At 43.3% G+C, this 21,521-nt stretch overlaps 1 protein-coding gene across 4 annotated transcripts in view; it reads right to left on the bottom strand.

The window, feature by feature from the left end:
- Positions 1–767: 767 nt before the first annotated feature.
- The window catches only part of Znf277 (zinc finger protein 277), a 92,960-nt gene continuing 72,206 nt past the window's right edge, over positions 768–21,521 (bottom strand). For all 4 annotated transcript variants that reach the window (XM_026782691.1, XM_026782696.1, XM_026782699.1 and 1 more), the window contains exons 5-12: positions 20,853–20,944; positions 16,527–16,637; positions 15,717–15,849; positions 7,475–7,542; positions 5,361–5,457; positions 3,528–3,570; positions 2,194–2,368; positions 768–1,117 (exon numbers count right to left, since the gene is read on the bottom strand). In XM_026782691.1, coding sequence (XP_026638492.1) covers positions 931–1,117; positions 2,194–2,368; positions 3,528–3,570; positions 5,361–5,457; positions 7,475–7,542; positions 15,717–15,849; positions 16,527–16,637; positions 20,853–20,944 — 906 coding nt within the window. In that variant the 3' untranslated portion in view covers positions 768–930. The remainder of the gene's footprint in view (positions 1,118–2,193; positions 2,369–3,527; positions 3,571–5,360; positions 5,458–7,474; positions 7,543–15,716; positions 15,850–16,526; positions 16,638–20,852; positions 20,945–21,521) is intronic.

Here is a 21,521-nt window from a genome sequence, read left to right as displayed (position 1 = left end):
GAGGGTTGAAGGGAAGGGAGAGGCAGGGAGGGGAGCAGAGAAAAATCTAGAGCTCAATGAAAATCAATAAAAAATTTTGTTTTTATTCTAAGTTCTATTTTCTTCTTTAAAAATTGCTTTCTTGTGGGGTGGAGAGATGACCGAGTCATTAAGAGCACTCACTGCTCTTCCAGAGGACCTGGGTTTAATTCCCAGCACCCATATGGCAGTTTACAAGTGTCTGTAACTCTGGGTCCATGGGATAGGACACCCATGGCAAAACACCCATGCCATGTAAAATCAAAATAAATTTTAAAATTGCTTTTTTTTTCATTTATTTAAAATTCTCAGGTCTGAGGCTAGCCTGATCTACAAGAGCTAGTGCCAGGACAGACTCCAAAGCTATAGGGAAACCCTGTCTCGAAAACCAAAAAATAAAATACAATGTTTAGGTCTTGGTTTAGTCTCGTTTTAAATTCCCATATATTACTCACTGTTTTTTTGTACCTTTTTCTTTTGAGCAAGTTTTCATCTATTTAATTTTATCTTTGATCATGTTAAGAATTCCAGTTTAGAGACACAGAGAGAGGGCTTAATGGATAAAAGACTTTGCTAGGGCAGTTTGGGGACCTGAATCTGAATCCCAACACCTGTGTAATCCCAGCTCTGTGTAGATGGGGAGGCCACAGGGGACACAGGGCTTTACTGTCTGCCAGTCAGCTCTAGGTTCAGTGAGGGGCCCTGCCTCAAGGCAGTATGGTGGGAGTGATAGAAAGAGACCCCAGTCCTAAAAAGAAAGACACATTTTATTTTTGCTCTTTTTCTTGAGGAGAGTTTCATTAAGTCGATCATGATTTCAGCAATGAGTGGTGCTTTGCTGGCAATCAGATCTGAGCTCTTTCCCATCTGCCTCAGGAGAAAAGCACACAACCCGAGTCTGCAGCAGTTTCTCTAGTTCTCCAGGCATTCCTGGAGGAGCAGTTGGTTCAAAACACTGCTCCGTTTCAAAGCGCGCAGCTTGGATGTATCTTCACTGATGACAGGAACATTTTCATCGCGCTCTTGAGCGGTGAGGTCACTTTCACTGTCAGACAGGGTACACAGGAGAGCGTCATTCTCGTAGGTGGGGAAGTAATATCTGGAAGCAACCAGAGACACACCGAATAACCAATGAGCAAAGTTCCCAGGAGATTCCTGTCTGACCTGAGCCTGATGGGTCCCGGCCTTGCTGGCGGGCCACTCAGCTCAGTGTCTATCATGTAAGGGCCACCATCAGTGCAGACAACCTGCTCCAGTACCAGGCCACTCTGTTACAGCTAAAAACAGCATCCCTGTTCATTTCCTCAAAGTCCCGGCTCCTTCCCAAACACTAAGCTCAAAATGGCTATTTTTTTTTCCCAAAAGTACACTTTTTAAACACCCACCAAAAGTATATTGATGACTAGTTCCTTCATCATTAGTCTGTGTGAGAATGAAGAACAGGGTGGCATTTCCACAGACTGCTGACTCTGGCCCGCATAAACTGGAGGTTTTCCAAACAAGGAAAACTACGGTGATTTGGCCAGAGTTCTGTGGAGGCGTAGTTTAATATCCTCTGAGGATCGTAAAATGTTTAGGCAGCTAGCATCCCACTCTCTCTGCTGATGTTAAGAATGATGTGAGAATAATGACAGAAGGGTTAAACTGGCAAATGATACTTGGGAAATTTGACAGCACTTATTTCAATAGGTTCATATCACAGAAAAAATGCGTACTGTTTTTAAAGTGCTGACTAATATGGAATATGTACACCAGAAGCTCCATGATGTACGTGTCACGGACAGAGCAATTTTTATCTAAATGGTATACTTAGGGGAGTGCACAAATACACGCATACAATTATTTATTCTATTATTACTTATAATAGCAGAGGTAAGAAACAACGGAACAAGTTAGGTTATACTATTCAATGGGAAATCTGGCAGTCATTAAAAAGACGGACGGATGAGCATCAGATAGGGAAAGGAAGTTTGTATCTACTTCGATACTGAACTATAGCTATACATGACTACCCAATTAAATTACAGAATAATGGTTATGTCTTTCTAAGTCATATAAACTTTACAGACTCATACCTCCCAGGTTCACATGTGTTTCTGAGCTTAAAGAAGTTAGGTAAATACACAACCAGAAGGACAGGGCACAGGGGTCTGCATCCAGCTCAGCAAGACTTACTCCAGCTGATCCCACGTCTTCCTGTCAGGAAGTAGGGAGGCGTGCTTAGCTTCCTCCATGTGGGCCCTCAACTTGGTCTTGGATCTGAACTTCGCATGGCAACTGTAGCATCTGCACTGGTGAACTTGCCTTCGGATGAAGTTGACCAGCTTCACTTGCTGATAGAAATTTAATCCTGAAAATCATTAGACAACCTTCAGCATTATCTCTGCACTGCCATTATTTCCATTAAGAAATTAAATTTATTTTAAATTGATACATGAAAGCTTAAATATCCATGGGATATTATGGGATATATTGAAAGCTATAGTTCCACAATATTCACTATTTTTATAATGAATACATTAAAAATCTATTGCTACAATTCTTATAGGAGATACTATCCTAATTAACCAATATAGGACTTCCATGCTGTGCTCTAAGCTAACCACGTTCCATGTCTTAACACATTTGAACTTCCAAACCATCATCACATAGGCGGAATCATTACAGCAATGTTACTCATTAGGAAGCCGTTCATGATCTTGCAGCTGGGAAGTGGTGGAGGCATGGTCTCACAGCAGGCAGGGGGTTCCACAGCCAACTGTCTTCACTGGCAAACCAACTGTGTGTGCAACATATATGCATGTCCACAAGAGCGGCAAAGCAAAGGCACACATCCAGGAGCTCAGCAAAGTAGCCAGTGGATATATTAGGCCCAGTAGGAAATGCGTAATTTATGTCTCAACATCTAATCCTTCTACGGCAGTCACCCCAGAGCAATATAATTGGTCACATCTGTACCGACTAATGGCAGCTATTCTGCTAAGCACTGCAGTGCATATTTTTGTGCATATGTTTCTGTATTTCCTGCTCTGAGGTCTCGTGTCATATAAACTAAGCGCTGGGGTTGAACACTGCTGTAGGCTGACTTTCAGAAGCTCAGCTCTTATCCGGGTGTGGTAGCGCTACCTTTGATTTGTGTTTGAAGCCAGCCCTGATTTACATGGCAGGTTCCAGGCCAGCCAGAGCTGCATAGTGAATGAAGCCCTGGCTCAGAAACAAAACAAATAAATTATAATTAAAATCCCAAGGCCCAAACAACCCAGGCTCTTCCTGCTAGACTCTTCTTGTATTTTATTAAAGCACCCATATATGTGGGAGAGCAGAAGAAAGTATGTGAAATTAAAAACAAAACTTTGGAGATTAGAATTCAAGAGGGTCAAGAATCATTGCTTTAGCGAGTTCTCGTACGAGTGCCTGCATGGAGACAGACATTCTGACAGCACACGGCGCCATTTACAGGACAGTTCACAAGAGTGCAGAGTCACGGAAAACTTCTCAACCGAACTTACCGAGCTCTGACTTTATTCTGAGGAGATCAAACCCATGTGTGTCCTAAAAAAGAGGAATATATTTGTAAGCATATGAATTATTTAATCTTCCAGGCTGAAGTTATAAACAGACATCTGATTCACAGGGGCTTGATTTCTGCTTTAGAAATCTTTTGACTCTCAATGCTTCCCTTCGAGGTCAGCAGTTCTTTAAAGCGCAATCCACAGACGTCACACAAATCAGCAAAACATTTTAATTAGTTACAGCTTATTGAAGTAGCTTTTGGTTTACCAGGTCTGAAATAGCTAGGCTGATAAAAGCGTGTGCTAAGGTGTGCTGGTGTTCACAGGGCATCTAGACTATGATTCCAGAACCAGGTCTTAAGAGAACCAAAAGCAAGTGACGTCCACGGGTGCCAGCTTCCGTTTGTAATGTCACTTCCATCTCGTCACCAACCTGATTCCTTAGGACTGCCACAGTGCAGAGACTGGCTGTGTTATGCCTGTCCCCTTTCTCCAGCTGTCTGTGTAAATGCTCAAACTTACAAGCTCACAGAAAGAAAAATCTAGTTCACTGTGACAGCATTCGGTGCAGTACCGTTGGACGCAGGATGCTCAGGAATTCACGACATGCTACCACCAAGAGTGACTGAACAGGATCAATGACATCTATGGGAATACCAAAGAGGTTGCTCCTACATGGTGATCTATCTATAGATCTATATATCTCTACCCTAGTGGTATTATAACTATAATAACTCCTAACTTATTATAGACAAACATTCCTCTTTCTAGCTTTGTCCAGGTCCTTGTTTTGCACAACTAAGCAGAGTGTTTCTAAATGAGGAGGCATCATGGAGAGTGAAGAAGAGGTGTCAACCACAGACAGTGAGCTGAGAAGGCAGGGAGAGAATGTCAGAACTCCTCAGAGATATCCTGTTATTATTATTCCCAAGTTGTGATACTGTCATGCATCATTATATACTCTTTCTTCACCCCAGCATTCAGATAGGGTCACAGTCACATTCAGGGAGGATCTTGGGGTTACAGTGAGGTAAGAAGGTTCAGAATTACTAGTGTCCAGCTTCACCTTAATATAAACATGATACCCAGAGGGCAAACAGACCAGGAATGTGCCTACGTTTCTTCTTTCTAATTTCTGGTTCCCAAAGTGGCTCTAAACCCAAATTATATCCAGTTCCCCTCTTGACCTTTGTGAGTAGCAAGTCCCCTATTCTTTCTAGCCTACTCAACAGCAAAGAAAGCCAGAAAAAAATCCCCAGAAGCCACTATATTTGGGTATTGCAATTGTGTGTGCAATTCTCAACCTCTGAGCTAGAATTACCAGGTGAGCACCTCAAGGTGGGAGCACCTAAGTTAGTGTTCCCTGTTCATTCTGGTACTGCTCCATGCTTGTGCTCCTGGATGGACCTGGCCTGTGCCTGCTGTCTCTCCAGGGCACTTTCAGGAATGGAATATGACTGGAGGATGTGTGCTTTAGTGTCCTGCCTGTCTCCATGGTGACATTAATATGCCCTGACAAAAACAAAACAGTAAACCTTCAGGGAGAAAGGAAGAGGCAGAAGCTGACACACACTGCTGCTCAGTTCTCTTGTCCCGGGTCTGGGACCCGGTCCATGAAGCGCGGAGATGTCCACAGTTAGGGTAGGTGTGCTCCCTAAGTGGACCTAAGCAAGAAAGGCCCTCAAGCTTGCCCAGAGGCTCCTGCCAGGGGCGCCTAGGTCCTGTCAACTTGACAATCAACATAAACTATCGCACTGAGTAAATGAGGGTCCAGTGATCACCTTCACACTGTCAGAACGAAACAATAGCAAGGAGACAAAAGCATCTCACCTTCATGTGCACATACAATTGATCTATCGTTTCTTCTTGCTTTTCACAAAATAGACAGACAGCGCAGACAGGGTATTCTTGCCAGTCAGACCAGTCACTGGATTAAAAACAGAGGACAGAAAACATGGTGATCTTTTCCACAGGAGGGTGCACCGCACACGAGTTGTGCTGGTGTCCCTGAGCCTGACACTTTGGTAAAGACTGTCACACGCAGTCATAACCTTCAGAGGCAGCGGCCGAGATTCCAAGCACATCAAGAGGTGACAAGAAAGAGCGAGTAGGCACCTCCCCTCTTTCTCCATCTGCACTCTCTGAACCACAATTGGAGAATGGGATTGGTGTGGGATTTTCCGCCGACAAAGCAGTTTAATTACAAAGGACACCTATCTAGAGATGGGATGCTCTCTCACTGGCCAAAGGCACTCAGTGGACATGTGAGCCTACATGCTGGCACTGGGCTTTCACGAGGGAAGGCTACAATGTATTTCAGGGAATCATGGATTATTTTAAATAGGGCAAATGCTACATCGTATGTCATAGAATGATGACCCAAAGTGCATATGGGCTGGAGAGATGGCTCAGAGACTGAGGGCTTGATTCACAATCACAGGGACTAGAGTTTGGGTTCCAGGACCCGTGACCTGTAACCCCACCTTTGCGGAAGGTATAGACCGGAGGGGCACCCGAGCTTGCTGGATTTCAGTCTAGTCCAGAACACACAAGGCCTGGGATTCAGAAAGAGATCTCCCTGAGTAACAGAGGAGGCCATCCAGTGCCCTATCCAGCCTCCAAGGCCTCTCACAGGAATAACCACCCACAAACAAGAGCACACACACAGCTAAGCCGATCGCCAACCAGATCTCTGACCCGAAAATCTGCCAGTGTGAAGATAAGGAAATACACATTTAAATCAGTACATTTTCTCATGGGACGTTAGAAACTCAACTTCGGACTGAAAACCAGTAAATATTGGGCAGAAGAGATGGCTGAGGGGTTAAGAGCAAGCCCTGCTTCTACAGACGACTCGAATCTGGTTCCCAGCACCCACGGTGGGCAGCGCATAACCCTTTGGTCAAGCTGTTTGGGAGTTATGGGATCATTTAGATGCGGGGCCTAGCTAGCCAACTTAGGGGCACGAAGGCAGGGAGAGGATGTGGCCCAAGGCCTCTGCTTCCTCATCTGAAGATGTGACTAGTTAGGTTTTAAGCCCCCATTGGCAGTGATGGAGCCCCAGCTTCCGTGATGCTCGCAATGAAACCATCATCTTTTTCTTCTCACTGCTGGGGGAAGCGAGGAGGGTGGTGCATACTGCAGCTCTGGCTGCTGGACTCTCAATGTACTTTAACGTACTCAGATCTCTGTAGCCAAAGTGTAGTTATATGGCCACATCCAGCTGCAGGACAGGCTGGGGAAGCCTTTTGTTCGGATGGTGCGCAGGTTTATATTGCTAAGGAGGGAGCTGTGGATGGGCGGTGCAGAGGACAACTGGAAATCTCTGTCACAGGATGTATGGAATGTGAAGTCTCATTCGGCGCCATCACTGTCTCACTGTGACCAGAGACAAGCTGTCTAACCTGTTCGCAGCACGGCTTCACTACTGCACAGTACCACTGCAGAGGGACGGCTGGAAGGATCAGGTAGTAAACTGGCAAAAATTGTATTAGTACATATATCACTCAAAGCATGAATTTACTTTCCTTATCCAAATTCCCTTTGATGATATTTTATGTATAGCAGAAAAGATTATGAAGAAATCTGAGAGCCTTAATTGCATCTCTGGCTTCACTGTTACCGTATCTTCAGCAGGCTTCTGTTTAAGATGCTGACAATATATATGCATTCTGACCTAATTACTGTGTTTGTGTGTCCTGCTCTCTGTATTAAAAAGCAGAAAGTAAAAAACAAACCCAAACCAAAGTCTCTCAAAAATATCTTTAGTGATTTTTATGTGAAATTTATGTTAATTTAAAAATCTTGCCATTTCATGAAAGAATGCATGGCTCAAGAGATTGTCTTTTTATTCTCTCTCTGGAATGACAATTATAGACCAAATTAAAGAATTGTCTGCGTGTTCTTCAACATGTGATTAACCAGCAGCAGCGGGCACGCCTTACTCTTCTGGGAGGTCCAGCAGCTCGCGGTCATCTTCCAGCTGCACTTCTTCCCAGGATTTCCCGAGTTCCTTTGCGGGAAGAAGAGAGAGTTGAGATAGATTAAGAAGAGGTGAAAACTGCAAACAGTGAGCAGCTAAACACATATACACAGAACTTCAGCAGCAGCATCACTGAAACAAACTCACTCAAATGGTTTTGAAGCTGCACAGTGAGGTCTGTTTGAAAAGTTCACTACCACGATTGAGATGGAGAAATCCTAAAATAAATGTTATAAACCACAACAGTAAAAATATTTGTTTGTTTTTGGAGAAAGAGCAATAGCTTTGTAATCATGATTTTCTCCCCTCACTCTCTTAAGTTTAAATCACTGGTTCTCAACCCTGGATGTACATTAGAATCACTTGAGGATCTGCGTTTTTGTTGTTGTTGAAAAGAAAACCACTGCACCAGGGAAAGACCCTAAATTGCCTCCTGGCAGTGTGTCCTAGCCTTTGACACTGCAAAGTGATGTTACCATCCCTAGACTTCACTCTTGAGAACGGCACCATCAAGTTGCCATCCCCACAAAAACGTTAACCACCACGGCTGTCAGCACTTGGTGCCGAGGAAATGGCTCAGGGATAACGCACTTGGTGCACAAGAATGAAAATCAGGCTTTGAATCCCCAGACCTCCAGCAACACCAGGGAGGCATGATGATCGCCTGCAATCCCGGCGCTTGGGAAGCCCAGATAGGGGAACCCCTGGGGCCAGCTGGCTAGCAAGACTACCTATAATGGTGAATCCTGGGTTCAGGGAGAAACTGCTTCAGTAAACAAGGTGGAGGACATGCAGCACTAACTTCAGGCCTCTGCACAGACGTGCACATGAGCCCTCATGCACATTACACACGCATAAAAAAATCCCCTAAACCAAACCAAACCAAACCAAACCAAACCAAACCAAACCAAACCAAACCAAACCAAACCACAGCAACAACAAACTGCTCCCCGCCCCCCAATCTCAGAACGTTTAAGGAAGTTTAGGATTTTTGTACTGGGTTGCATTCATAGCTGCCTTGACTGTGGTTGGGTATGCTTGCACGGGTTGCTTCCATTCTTGCTTTCCCATAGTCTCTTCCTCACCAGCAGCCACAGCGATCTCCTAAGAGCAGAGTTCTTTAGACACAGAAACCCTCTCATGGCTCCCCATTACAGTTAGAACACAATACAGAGGTCCTGCCACAGTTTATGTACCTCCATGCCCTGCCCTGGCTTCTTCTGCTTCCGTATTCCCCCACTGTCCCCTTTCTTCCTTAGGATGTCCCAGCCAGGCTGATATTCCTGCTGCACGCTTGCTCCCAGCAGCTACTTCACTCTTGAACGCTCTGCAGAAACACTGATCTTCCACATCTCTGCTGGAACACAACCACTCAGTCTTCCTCTGACGCGTCTGTCTCAAATAAACCTCCTTCAGTAACAAAAGATGTCTCTGGGCATGGTATGGCCACCGCAAGTGAACTCAATGTGCTGGGCTTATCTGCACAAGGCTAGCTCACTATTGAGCCCCTCACCATTTCCTCACACACAGTTGAGGGGCCCATGAGGCCCCTCTGAGGGACTATTGGCAATCAACTGCGGTTGGAGGGGAGCTGATTTTCTCCAGTGCTGTAGCCACTGATGAGTTGCTCTTGCTCCAGTGAAGAACCGCAGGCAAGAAACTCCAAACTCACTGGCCATGCAGAAGAGGAAGGCGGGAAAGGGCAGGGCAGGAGATTTGACAGAAGAAGGAAGGGTGCAAGGGGGAGGGGGGGTGAGGAAAGGAGTGTGGGTGAGAGTGACTGAAATTATGCAGATGTATGGAACGCAAACAATGGAAAATAAAATAATAACACTGCTGTTCCAAGCGCCAAGGTATTTTATATTCCTCCACGTGTTGGAGGTGTCCCAAGCACTGTTGCATGTTTGGGCCTGTCTTTTTATATCTATGCGATTCATCTCCCCTTGAATGTCTAAGGAGACATCGCCTCTGTTCCTGGTCACATTTTCTGATTCTGTCCACAGTCAATACTACAAACTTTTTAAAATTGTAACTGAAAATAAGAAAAATTTGAGGTCAATTACTTTAAAAGGATTTTGTGAGGTAGCATCATCCATGGAGCACACGCTGGGCATGGATAGCTACTCAACAGCTGTTAGATCCTCTTATCCTTTTCAGTCAGTGCGTAGATTCCACGTCTGGGGCCTTTGTGTGGAAGCCAGAGAGTCAGCAAAGCCCCACAGAAGGTTCATTAGCATGGTTTATTCTGGCCCAGTCATTTCTATTTTTTCCTTTGAACTGTTTTCCCCTCTTTATGATCTGCCTTCTCTCAATCAAATCTGTATACCAAAGCTGATGAGGGCCTGACACTGGACATCTTCTCAAGGAGCTGACATGGGTTTGATCAAGCCCAGCTGGGCCTGCTCTGAGCACAGGCATCTGGCAGGGCCAGTTCTATACACAGCTCCGTGGCCTGGCTGGCTCTGAGCACAGCTATGTAGCCTGGCCGGCTCTGAGCACAGCTATGTGGCCTGGCCGACTCTGAGCACAGTAATCCTTCTCATTCAATGGTTTTCTTTTGGAATCCTGTAACCAAGATTTTCTCAGTTTTGGACATGCTTTCCCCCTAAAATAAAGGTATTCATTTAGCTAAAAACAAAGAACTATGTGCGCCATTATGCTTTAGAGGGAGCAGGAAAATCTATCACTCACCAACTTAATGAGAGGTTTTGAAGCTGTCATTATTTATCAGCCCAGCGATGCATAAGCTCCGACATGCTGAGATCGACCGTACCGTCATTAGAGACAGCTAATTTGAACTCTATAATGTACTCTGTAGAGTCATCATAAACTGTCTGAACCTTACTGAGGGCGTCAAGAATCGCTTCAACACTATTCACAGGGTCTCGGCAAGAATTTCTGGTAATACATTAAAATTTTCATGCCATTCTTGGTCTCTCTGGACTAGGATTTATGGCCATACTTTCATCGCTGCGAGGCATTCAAGATGTGGCCACCTGCGATGCTCCCCAGGGAGACAAGCAAATGATGCAAACGTTTGGAGGCAGAGGAAAACTGATTTTCCCATTGTCAGACTTTGTAACTCAAGCACAATGTTGCAGCTTCCTGAGTGTTCACTAGAACCTGCAGCAATTTATCTTCATAATACAACTTTTAAAATTTACCAAACTTGACAAAGAGGAAAATCTATTTTCATTAGCATATTAGGAAACAAGGAATTTGCACTTGGCAGTGGTCTACACTTTCCTAAAAGTGAAAGAATTGCTTAGGGACAAGAGCTAAAGGGGGAAAACATGGAAAAAACAAGGCACATGATTTTCTAATTAAGATACTGTGCTAATGAATCATGTCAGGAAAGCTAAGAACACAAGAAAAACAGTTTGGAAGGCATGTCTGTAAAGATGTTCAGAACACCCCCTCAAACCTCTGCATCAGATGGCCTGTGAGCAAACGAGAGGATGGAGGAAAAAGGGAAAAGAGCTCCCTCAAACAGGACCCTCCATCTGGCTTGACCCCCAATCGCTCTGTCTCTTTTTGTCTTTGTCTCTCTCTCTCTCTCTGTCTCTCTCTCTCTCACACACACACACACACACACACACACACACACACACACACACACACACACACACACAAAACAGAGGAAGAGACAGATCTATAAATGTGAAGAAATAACAAAACTCTTCAGACTAGAAACCTACATCTGTCCTTTGTGGCTTCATATACTTTAAGATTAAACAAAATAAAACCGACCAAATGATAAAATACAATAGAAATAGTTTCCTTTACTAAACTCTGGGCTTGAAGCCTGAGTGTCTTGGGAATGTGTGGCTGGAGCCCAGTGATGTCAAGCAGTTTGCTGGCCCTGAGGCTGGAGTATCTGACTGAAGCTAGGGAGATCTTGTCTCTTAACAATCACCACTCCTCATCGGACTCCAGCTGATGAAGAAACAAAGCAGGACTTGAGGTAGATGATCCAGACTGTGCGAAGGAAAGCCAATGTGTTTGTAAGCCTGTTACATTAGAAAGCTAGTGCAACTTAAGCATAGACATGATCTCACCCAAGAAGCACAGCACTTGTCAATTTGCTCCGTTCGGTGGGGAGCTGAGAACAGCTTCCTTGTCCTTATTCTTCTACCTCTGATGATACTGGCGAGGATCTTGCCAGGATATCTGGGATGCTCTGGAGATGCCAGAAGTGTTTGTAGCGAGCAAGAAGCTCCATGATAGATGACTACTCTCATATGTCCTACAGACGAGGTCAAGTGCTGATTTTGGAGAAGATCCTCATTGAGTGTGTCCACACCAGCCTGGGTCTTGAGGGAGGTTGTTTCCTAGTTTTCTAAGAAATTGCCATACTGATATCAAAAGTAGCTGTACCAGCTTGCACTCCCACCAGCAATGCAGGAGTGTTCTCTTTATCCCACATCCTCTCCAGCCTAAGTTGTCATCAGTGTTTTTGATCTTGGCTGTTCTTACATGTGTAAGATGGAATCTCAGAGTTGTTTTGATTTGCATTTCTCTGATGGCACAGGATGCTGAGCATTTCCTTAAGTGTCTTTCAGCCATTTTAGATTCTTCTGTTCTCTGTTTAGGTCTGTACTTTTAAAAATTGGATTATTTGTTCTTTTGATGTCAAGTTTCTTGAGTTCTCTTGGTATTTTAAAGATCAGTCCTCTGTCTAACGTGGAGTTGGTGAAGATCTTTCCCATTCTGTAGGTTGCCATTTTGTCTTGTTGACCGTGTCCTTTGCTTTATAGAAGCTTCTTAGTTTCAGGAGGTCCCATTTATTAATTGTTTCTCTCAGCGTCTGTGCTACTGGGGTTATATTTAGGAGGTGGTCTCCTGTGTCAATGTGTTCAAGTGTTCTTCCCACTTTCTCTTCTATGAGGTTCAGTGTGGTTGCTTTTATGTTGAGATCTTTTATCCATTTGGACTGAATTTTGTGCATGGGGATATAGATACTGATCTATTTTCATTCTTCTACATGTTGACATCCAGTTATGCCAGCACCATTTGTTGAATAAAGAATGCTCAATTATACCATAAGGACATGTGCTCAACTATGTTCATAGTAGAATTATTTGTCATAGCCAGAAACTGGAAACAACCTAGGTGCCCCTCAACCAAAGAATGGATAAAGAAAATGTGGTACATTTACACAATGGAGTACTACACATTGTTAAAAAATAATGACATCTTGAAATTCGCATGCAAATGGATGGGTCTGGGAAAAAAAAAAACCATATTGAATGAGGTATCCCAGACCCAGAAAGACAAACATAATATGTACTCATTCATAAGTGGCTTTTAGACATAAAGCAAAGAAAAAAAAACCTACATTCCACAACCCCAGACAACTTAAACAACAAAGAGAACCCTAAGATAGACATACATGGATCTAATAGAAAGGTAAAAAAGACAATATCTCCTGATTAAATTGGGAGCATGGGGGGTGTCACAGGAGAGGGTAGAAGAGGAGGAGGGAGGGAGGTGAGCAGAGAAAAAATATATAGCTCAATAAAAGAAAAGAAAAACGAAAATCCGTGGTGTGCATGAAACGGACAGAAGAGACATGGCAGATTACGGACACAGCTCTGCCATTTGCCCGTGTCCCTTGAGGGAGATGCCATGAATGACTCTCACTATTTTGCTTTTGTTTTTTAAAAATAAGGTTTCATCATTACTCATCACTTAAGCAAAAGTTTAGAATTTATTCTTCATGTTAACAACTTGTTCTTCACATTAAACAGTGTTCATTAGCATATCTAAAAAAAGACTATCATGATTCTGAGAGGTTGCTGGCTCTAATTTTTCTCTAACGACATATTAATACTATTTGGATCAGTCTCTTACATGTACATCCTAAATATTATCATGTATGTTAGTTGTAAGAAGACTCGTAAGGCATCCCTATGATGCTGTAAGGCTAAGCTGTGTGGTGAGCATTCCTCTAGTTTAGAGCAGTCCCACATTTCAGGGACTGCATCGCTCCTGCCCTTCCCAAGGGTATTTTTGTAGTTTTTAAAAGTTCTAATGCACCAGAATACACTTTAATTTTTCCTAATTGTTTCCATACTTACTAACCACTTACTCCAATACTTGGGCTAAAAATGCTATGGTTGTAGGTGAGAATCATAAAGCAGACATTAGAGCCAGCTTTACTTTTGAGTTTGTTTCAAGAAAAAAGGCAAGAGGGAACAGGCCATCACAATTACAATGCTTCTGAAGAGTACAACAAAGGCATCAGCATCATCTCAACCATGTGAAGAAAGGGGATGGATGTGGTGGATAACTGATCTACCCTGGTGATGCAACCTGGGCGAATGACTTAACCTCACTAAGCCCCGGTCTCATTGTCTGTAGAGAAGGCTTCATGCTAATGCCTGTGTTCTGGGAATGCGGTTAAATGAGCTAGTATATAAATACCTACGCTAGTGCCTGGCCCACCGAAAGATCTGTCCGCTGTTCTTATTTTAAAAATGAGATTAAGTCGATATTACCCCCAAGTTGTGATTTCACTCACATTTCATCTTTACTAAGTCTAGTGTATTCTCTTGAGTCATGGGTTGCCACAGCAAATCTGTGGTTAGTGCAATCCATCATGTTCCCCCTAGGGACAGCTGGCACTCATAAACAATTTCAGCTTGACAGCCAGTCATACTATTTGATGCTCAGGGACTGAAGTATCACACTTTTCTAAAATGCCGATAGACTACGAGCGCGCGGACCCTTTGAAGTCTCCCTGCAAGGTAAAGACTCCAGCTATCCAGTGTCTGCTAATTTACAGCTCTTGTATATTAGTTCAAATGGGCCCCGGAAGGAAGAACTATTAAATTGCTTTCCTAGCTTGCTGGAGCAGCTGCATGCTCCAACCAGTGCTGGAGGGCCCTCCCTGTAGGAGCAGGCTGGGCCCTGAAGCAGCTTCGCTCTAGGAAGTCATGACTGAACGGCTTGAGAAGAGTGAAGGACTCAGAGGGCGCCTGTGCCTTTGCCTGGTGCTGGCTGTAAAACATCTGTAGTAAAGCTTGGCAAGTTCCCAGAGTCAATCTTTAAATGCATGTTAAGCTTACTTCTTGAGGAGAATTTCAGTTTAACACTATGTGAGTAAGCTAAGACACATAAAAGGTGCACATTAGTACAGAGATTTCCAACGCAAATCATGAACACTGCTTCCTATCCAACACACAAAATGGTGGATAATAGTCTATCAGTGCTCGCAAAGCAACAGGTTTGGATTTTAAAGTTACTTATACTGAGAGGGGAAAAACAAAAATAAAACAACCTTTCCTTTAGAAAATATCAGAATCAAAATTTCATGTTTCTGTAGAATTACTTAATCTTCTTCTATGTATGGGCAGTATACTTCATTATATACAATTAAAAATATTAAGGGCAAGCCTGGTAGCATTCTCCAGTCCTCATGTCAGTTCAAAACCCCCTCCCAGAACTTTAAATAACCCTAGTGACTGTCTCTAACAGAAGACCTTTTCTTGTCCTCAAAGAAGTCATCAATAGCGGGTAGCAATCAGGATAGAGACTTTGGACTTTAAGGCATTTAACGTAGTTGGCACGGGTCACCCGAAAAACAAGAAAAATTCTTGCCCAGTTAAAATGGAACTATTTCTCTGGAACTTGCAATGCCACAGACGCACATCTTACTTTGAGGATAACGGCGGATCATCTAGTGGAGCGATGGGGGAAGAGTAGGAGTCAACCTTGTGAGGCACCAAGCACATCCAGTGCTCAAGAAATGCTTTTACAAACAGAACACAACTCTCTGGCCTTGACTCCAGACTGTGAGTGGAAAACACTGCGTTTGAGAGACAAAGCATCTTTACTGTAGACACATCTGCCAATCCAAAGACAACCATCTCAGTTGCTTTGGAAGCCACTGCTAATTCCTGATAATGCCTGTCGTTTTAACCTTTGTATCAGTTCATTCATTATTCAGACACTAGTTGGCCTGTAGGTAGATTTTGTTTCCAGTATTGTAATCAAATTTTAAACTATTTTTTTTTTTTTTTTGGTTTTTCGAGACAGGGTTTCTCTGTGGCTTTGGAGCCTGTCCTGGAACTAGCTCTGTAGACCAGGCTGGTCTCGAACTCACAGAGATCCGCCTGCCTCTGCCTCCCGAGTGCTGGGATTAAAGGTGTGCGCCACCACCGCCCGGCTCAAATTTTAAACTATTGAAAAACATGACTTACCAAGTAATTGATGACATAAAATCGGTCATAGTCTCTGTTCTTTGGGTTGATCCTACGATGCTGCTTTTTTCTCATGTGATCTTTAAGTGTGTTTTTGTCTCTGAAGGTCTTCTCACAGTACAAACACTGTAAACTAAAACACACAGACATTGTTAAACACATCTTGAACAGTTGCTACAAGAACCCTATTTTTAATTTAACATTTATTTGTTTGGGTTATACAAAACAAACAAGGGTCCTTTCATGAATTTCTCCCTCCCTTTATCCACTTGGCTTTGTAGAAAACACGGTATGGTTTCCTTTGTAGTGGTCTAAATATGGCTGTTCAGTTGAAACTGTGGCAAGGATTGTTCTGTATCCAGACTGTGACCAATGCAAACACTGTGATCAGTCGGCTCCTGTCCCAGCAGCCATACCTTCACTGCCATGATGGCTGTCATCCCTGAAAACTATATGCCAAAATGACACCCCCTCTCTTCCATGGGTTGTGACTTGCCAGGTATTTTGGTCACAGCAATGAGAAAAGTAACTAATATAGATCATGGTGAGGATATTTTTCATGATGTAACTTACATGGTATTTGGCATAAATCATGTATTTAAATGCAAAAAGTTAAAAACTCACTAGAAGGCAATATAATCTAGACAAAAAACACACAGTACCAAAAAGATGCAGATTCCCACAATGCAATAAACAGTTAACTTTTACTTATTTAATTCTAAATTTAATTAATTTTATTAAAATCAATTGTAAAAATTCAGAAGTTTCTAAGATTCAGTTAGGTTTGGTCTGTGTTTCAAGAGCACCTACTTATCCAGTTTCTTCTGTAATGTGTGGAGGAATTCAGCGCAGTTTACAATGTTGTCTGGCAAGCCAATGTTGAAAGCGTGTTCTCTGGCCATGTGGTTCAACAGAACAGACCTATGAAGGAATATGAACAATCTCTATAATTTATAATGTAGGAGCAAATCAGGGTAGAAATAGCATTTATATAACAACTACTAGTCAGAGGTCAAGCAACTACTGAATACCGACGTAAACACTGAGCCTTCTTAAGATGGATACGCTAACGGTGTGCGAACACACACGTCCATTTTCTGACACTGCCAGGATCAGACCCGGTAGGAGCTCATGTCCTGTTCTTTAATCTAGTAAATAAATGATGCTTTCCCAACTCACCATGAGAATGATGGTTAGTTTTAGGCATGAACTTTACTGGTATAAGGAACACTAGAGAACAAGGAAAGCATTTGGTGTGTGAGGTGAGGGTGCTTTCCCAGAAGACTGGTGTGCATGCGCGTGTAGAAGCAGGAAGCCTGCCCTCAGTGGTCTCTGTCTCCTGGGGTTAAGATACTATTAATTTCTATCTCGCAGATACTGTAATTCCAGGCTCTCTGGCCCTGAGACTCCCCTTTACATCAGTGGTCCCAGAACTCTCAGGCCTTAGGCCTTGAAATGCGTTACACTCTGAACTCTTCTGATTCTGAGCCCTGTGGATCTGCACAGAGCACTTCTGTCTCTGACTTTTAGATGGTCTACCGTGTACTGTGGGATATTTGTTTGCATAGTGTGAAGACAAGTCATTGTGATTGGCTTAATAAAGAGCTGAATGGCCAACAGCTAGGCAGGAGAGAATAGGCAGGATTTTTCCAGGAAGAGAGAGAGCTCTGGGAAGAAGCAAAGGGATCATGCCAGTGAGACACCACTGAGACACTGAAGATGTTGAATATTTGGCACAGAGTAGAGGTAACGGAGCCACGTAGCAGAATGTACATTAATAAAAACAGGTTAATTTAAGTTATAAGAGGTGGTGGGATAAGCCTAGGTCAATGGCCAAGCTTTCATAACTAATAAGAAGTTTCCGTGTTGGTATTTAGGGGCTGGCAATCCAAAGACAACAACAAGAAAGCTTGCTACAACTGTGCGACTGCTCGGCTTCTGTAAAGGCATGACGCAATTCCACGAATAAACCTCACACATTCCCTCATTACACATGTTGGGCCTGTTCCTTTGGAAAATCTTGACTGATGCAATGGAGAAGAAAAGAGGCAACTGGCTAGCAGCAAGATGGCCTTGTCTGGGATATGTGATCTTGGACGTTTACCCAGTACAGCATCAGACAGATTATGAACCCACTGGTAATAGATGTTGTCTGCAAGGGTCATGATAACCTGGAAGCACAATTATCAGCCTGCAGACTAGCTTCTCACAAAGAGAAACTTGATTTCTAAATTCAAATTTAACTTCTGTGCAAAAATGTAATGATGTACAAGTTTATTGATTACAATATAGCATTTTGATACATAGATATTGTATAGTGCTTAAGTTAGATTTGCTCTAACACGGATCATTCAAATGCTGTTGTTTAGTTTTTTGTAATATACAATTCATTAGCACTAGGTATAGTCACCCTATTGCACAACCGCTGCACACCAGACTTCTTACTGCTATTTAAATAGGACATAGACATACTGATCAACTTTCACTTTCCCACTACTGTTCCCAGCAGCTGCCTCAAGGTAGATGAGCTGGCAGCTTTCCCACTCCTCCAAGTTAGGGATCCAAGGTCTCTGGTTGATGAGTTGTACTGAATGTACTCATGGAAGCCCAGTCCTCTCTCAGCCTCTGCAGATTAAAGGCCTGGAGTCTAAGGTCTAGTAGATGGGACCAACACCAAAGGCCGGTTGAAGGAGTGTGAGATTAGAGGCATCCCAAGTCTCTGTGAACAGTGGCCTCTGGAGTCTAAGAGAGTTGACTCAGGGGAGCCAGGGTAGCACTGTTCTCAGGACCAGTTTATGGGTTCCACTGCAGCAAGCCCCGTGCCATTCTGACTATAAGGTCCTTTCTAAGAGTAGCAGGCCTGAGCAGGGCATTTAGAGTAACATACAAGCTTTGAATTGGACACAGATCCGGCAGATGGCTGATGAGCTGCAAAGGTACTGGGATGCTTCCCCTGGTTCTAGCCTTTGCAGTTCACTCTGAATGTGTGTTTGAGGCTTAGTCCTCGTCCGACTCTCTGGGGCCTGCTGGACAGGCATCTAGACATTGAGAGCGAGGACATGAGGTTTATTACACAGTGTGAGCTCTATTATGAAGGCTCAGAGAGTTCAAAAAGTTTCCTGCCTCACCTCCTGCTGTCTTCCCAAGGTTTCCATGCCCACTTAAGACTTGGGAGGCAGAGTAGCTACAGATGTTATGAAGAGAGGTTATTATGGAGCTAAGGGTCTTCACTTGGCTCTGAGCTCTGGGCTGGGGAATCAGACTGATGTCCTTCTGGTTTTTAGTGGGTTGCCAGGACTTCCTGGGAACTCGACATTCAGGCATTGAAAGGACACTAGGTATAGGTAGAGCGATCAAGAAGGGGCTTGGCTCTCCATTACCGTGATGGCCAATTTATGTGTCAACTTGTCTACTTAAGGAAAGGCCTTGTAGCTAGCAAGGCATTGTGTGTGGGTGTATTTCTGAGGATGTTTCTAGAAGAAACTGTCCATACATAGGAACAGTGAATAAAGACAAGTCCTCTCACCAGAGCGAGCAGGATAGTCCATTAAGGGGTTGGAGAGGGAGATGGACATATATTTATCTTCTGTCCTTAACACTCTGAGATATCACTATCACTGGTACTTGGGGTTCCCAGGCCTTCAGATTGGGACTAAGGTTGCCACTAGTTTTCTGAGATACCCATATTGCGAAAGGTATATCTGTGGAGCTTTTGACCTCCTTCTAATTGTATGAACCAAGGCCTTTAGTCACATTCTTTTATACATCCTATTGATACCTAAGTGGTTTACTACCTAACTCCAAATTGGGCGATTCATCCCACGAGCCTGAGACAGGAAGGCCAGGGCAGGCCGGGATACACTGCACTCATTTTTCTGGGCACAGCAGCAAGCTGGCAAGGGCAGGGGAGTCTCTGCTGTCTGGCTGAGGATGGCACCGTCTGCTTTAGATCCCAGATTCTGAGGTTCTTTAAGACCAGCCAAGATGAGTCACCAAAATCACTACTTTAAATTAGCTTTTCATCAATTAACTTTAATTTCCAGGAAATTAAATACACAACAACTTTAGTAGTTCAACTTCTTACCTTCTTTATAATGTTAATTTTATCATTCATCACACAGCTTTACTTCAAGAAGCTATGGAGAAACTTCTGGCTTTCACGGTTATTATATTTTCTTATATTCACAATGGTACTTAAAGGCATCTAATAATTATGACTATATAATTAAAACATTCTAGATAGAATTGAAATTTTACTTAAAACATTATTTCAAACACTTTGCTTCTCCGTTTTTCCTCAGTCCACTTTAGAAACGAAGCTCTCTGTCTCCTTCCATCTTCCTTCCTAGTTTCGCCTCATATGTTGTAAGGTCTTTTTTTTCTTTTTTTCCTCCAGTTTTGTGGTTTGGACAAATGACATTAAGAAAGGCCTCCCAGGAAAGACAGCATGAGTTCTGCACAGCTGCCCCTCCCTGACAGCACTAAGGACCAAACAACTTAGTTCTATCCAACTAGAAATTCACAAGAATCCAGAGTGTACTTGTTTAAGATGAGTCGTCTATGGCAGAACTGGGAACTGAGAGGTGTCTTTACTAACCTCCTCCATTTCCCTCTGCAGACCCCTCCACTTTTCTCCTCGGCAGCCTCACCACTGCCTGAGGAGCAGCATGGGAGGGGACATCCCTCAGGAGTGTCACCGCCAGCCTTGCCTGGCAGGTGCTGCCCAAGCTCCCCTCACGAAGCTCTCCACTGACTTAGAGAACAAAGTCACACCATCTGAGCATCTGCCCCAAATCATCAACGGCTTGTTTTTCTTTTAGATCCTGCAGCCGCTTGAGCAAAGGATCAGTTGTGGCAAATACTATACGAGATAAAACACCTCAGACAGTCTGGGGAGTGAGATGTCATGAAGTCTTGGAGAAGTTAGGGCAGACCTGGGGTTTTTGAAGACATACGCAAATGTAAGGCTGTATGAATACCCAGGAAAGACCCAAGCAGACCACAAAACAAAGGCTAAGTTATCATTTGATGCAGGATAGAGGTTTGCTCTAATCCAAGTTAAAAAAAAATCCTTTAATAAAGGGCAGAGATGACAAATTGGTCCAAAGCATTTCTGAAAGTTGCAGAATAGCGAACCTGTTTCCATGGAATTCCTCAGTGCAAAACATGCACGTGCCACGAAAGCTCGTATCATTCCGCTCGTGCTGTTGCTGATCCAGAATTTCTTTCTGCAAATTATAAAAAGATTTATGATCTTTAATATTTGCAGTTAGTCACTGAGAAATGTCAGTCTGAGTGAGAGTATAAGAGGGCAAAGGTCATGTATGAAAGTTGCTCATAGTTCAAACTTCTTTGTTCTTGTCTCGACATTGAAACTTGAAGTCTGATCAGTTCTCTCCAAGGGAGTCTTACTGGGAATTCAAACCAGCAGCAGGTGGCCAACACAACACGAACTCGGGGGATTTTGAAAGTTTTTGTCTCACAATGCTTTATGAACATTTTCTTAAACTTCATAGATCTTTTGCTTACATGTTATGGTTCATGATTTTGGTTTTATGGGTTTTCTGTGTTTGTAAATGTGTGTATCTCAGCAGCTGTATGCGTTTCATGTGCTTTTTTTGACCCCCCCCATGTTTATTTTGTTCAATTTAGGTTTGTTTGTATTCTGAGAGAGTTTGTAGATTTTGGTGAGTGGGGAAGTGGGGAGGATTTGTGAGGACCGGGGGAGAGAAACTGTAATCAAAATACAGTCTATGAAAAAGAATCTCTTTTCAATAAAAAAAGAGAAAAAGTATATAGATAGCA

The sequence above is a fragment of the Microtus ochrogaster genome, chromosome 1, assembly GCF_000317375.1.
Source record: "Microtus ochrogaster isolate Prairie Vole_2 chromosome 1, MicOch1.0, whole genome shotgun sequence".
Classification (NCBI taxonomy): Eukaryota; Metazoa; Chordata; class Mammalia; order Rodentia; family Cricetidae; genus Microtus; species Microtus ochrogaster.
The sequence above is the reverse complement of the archived record's forward strand: the minus strand, read 5'-3'. Positions and strand labels throughout refer to the sequence as shown.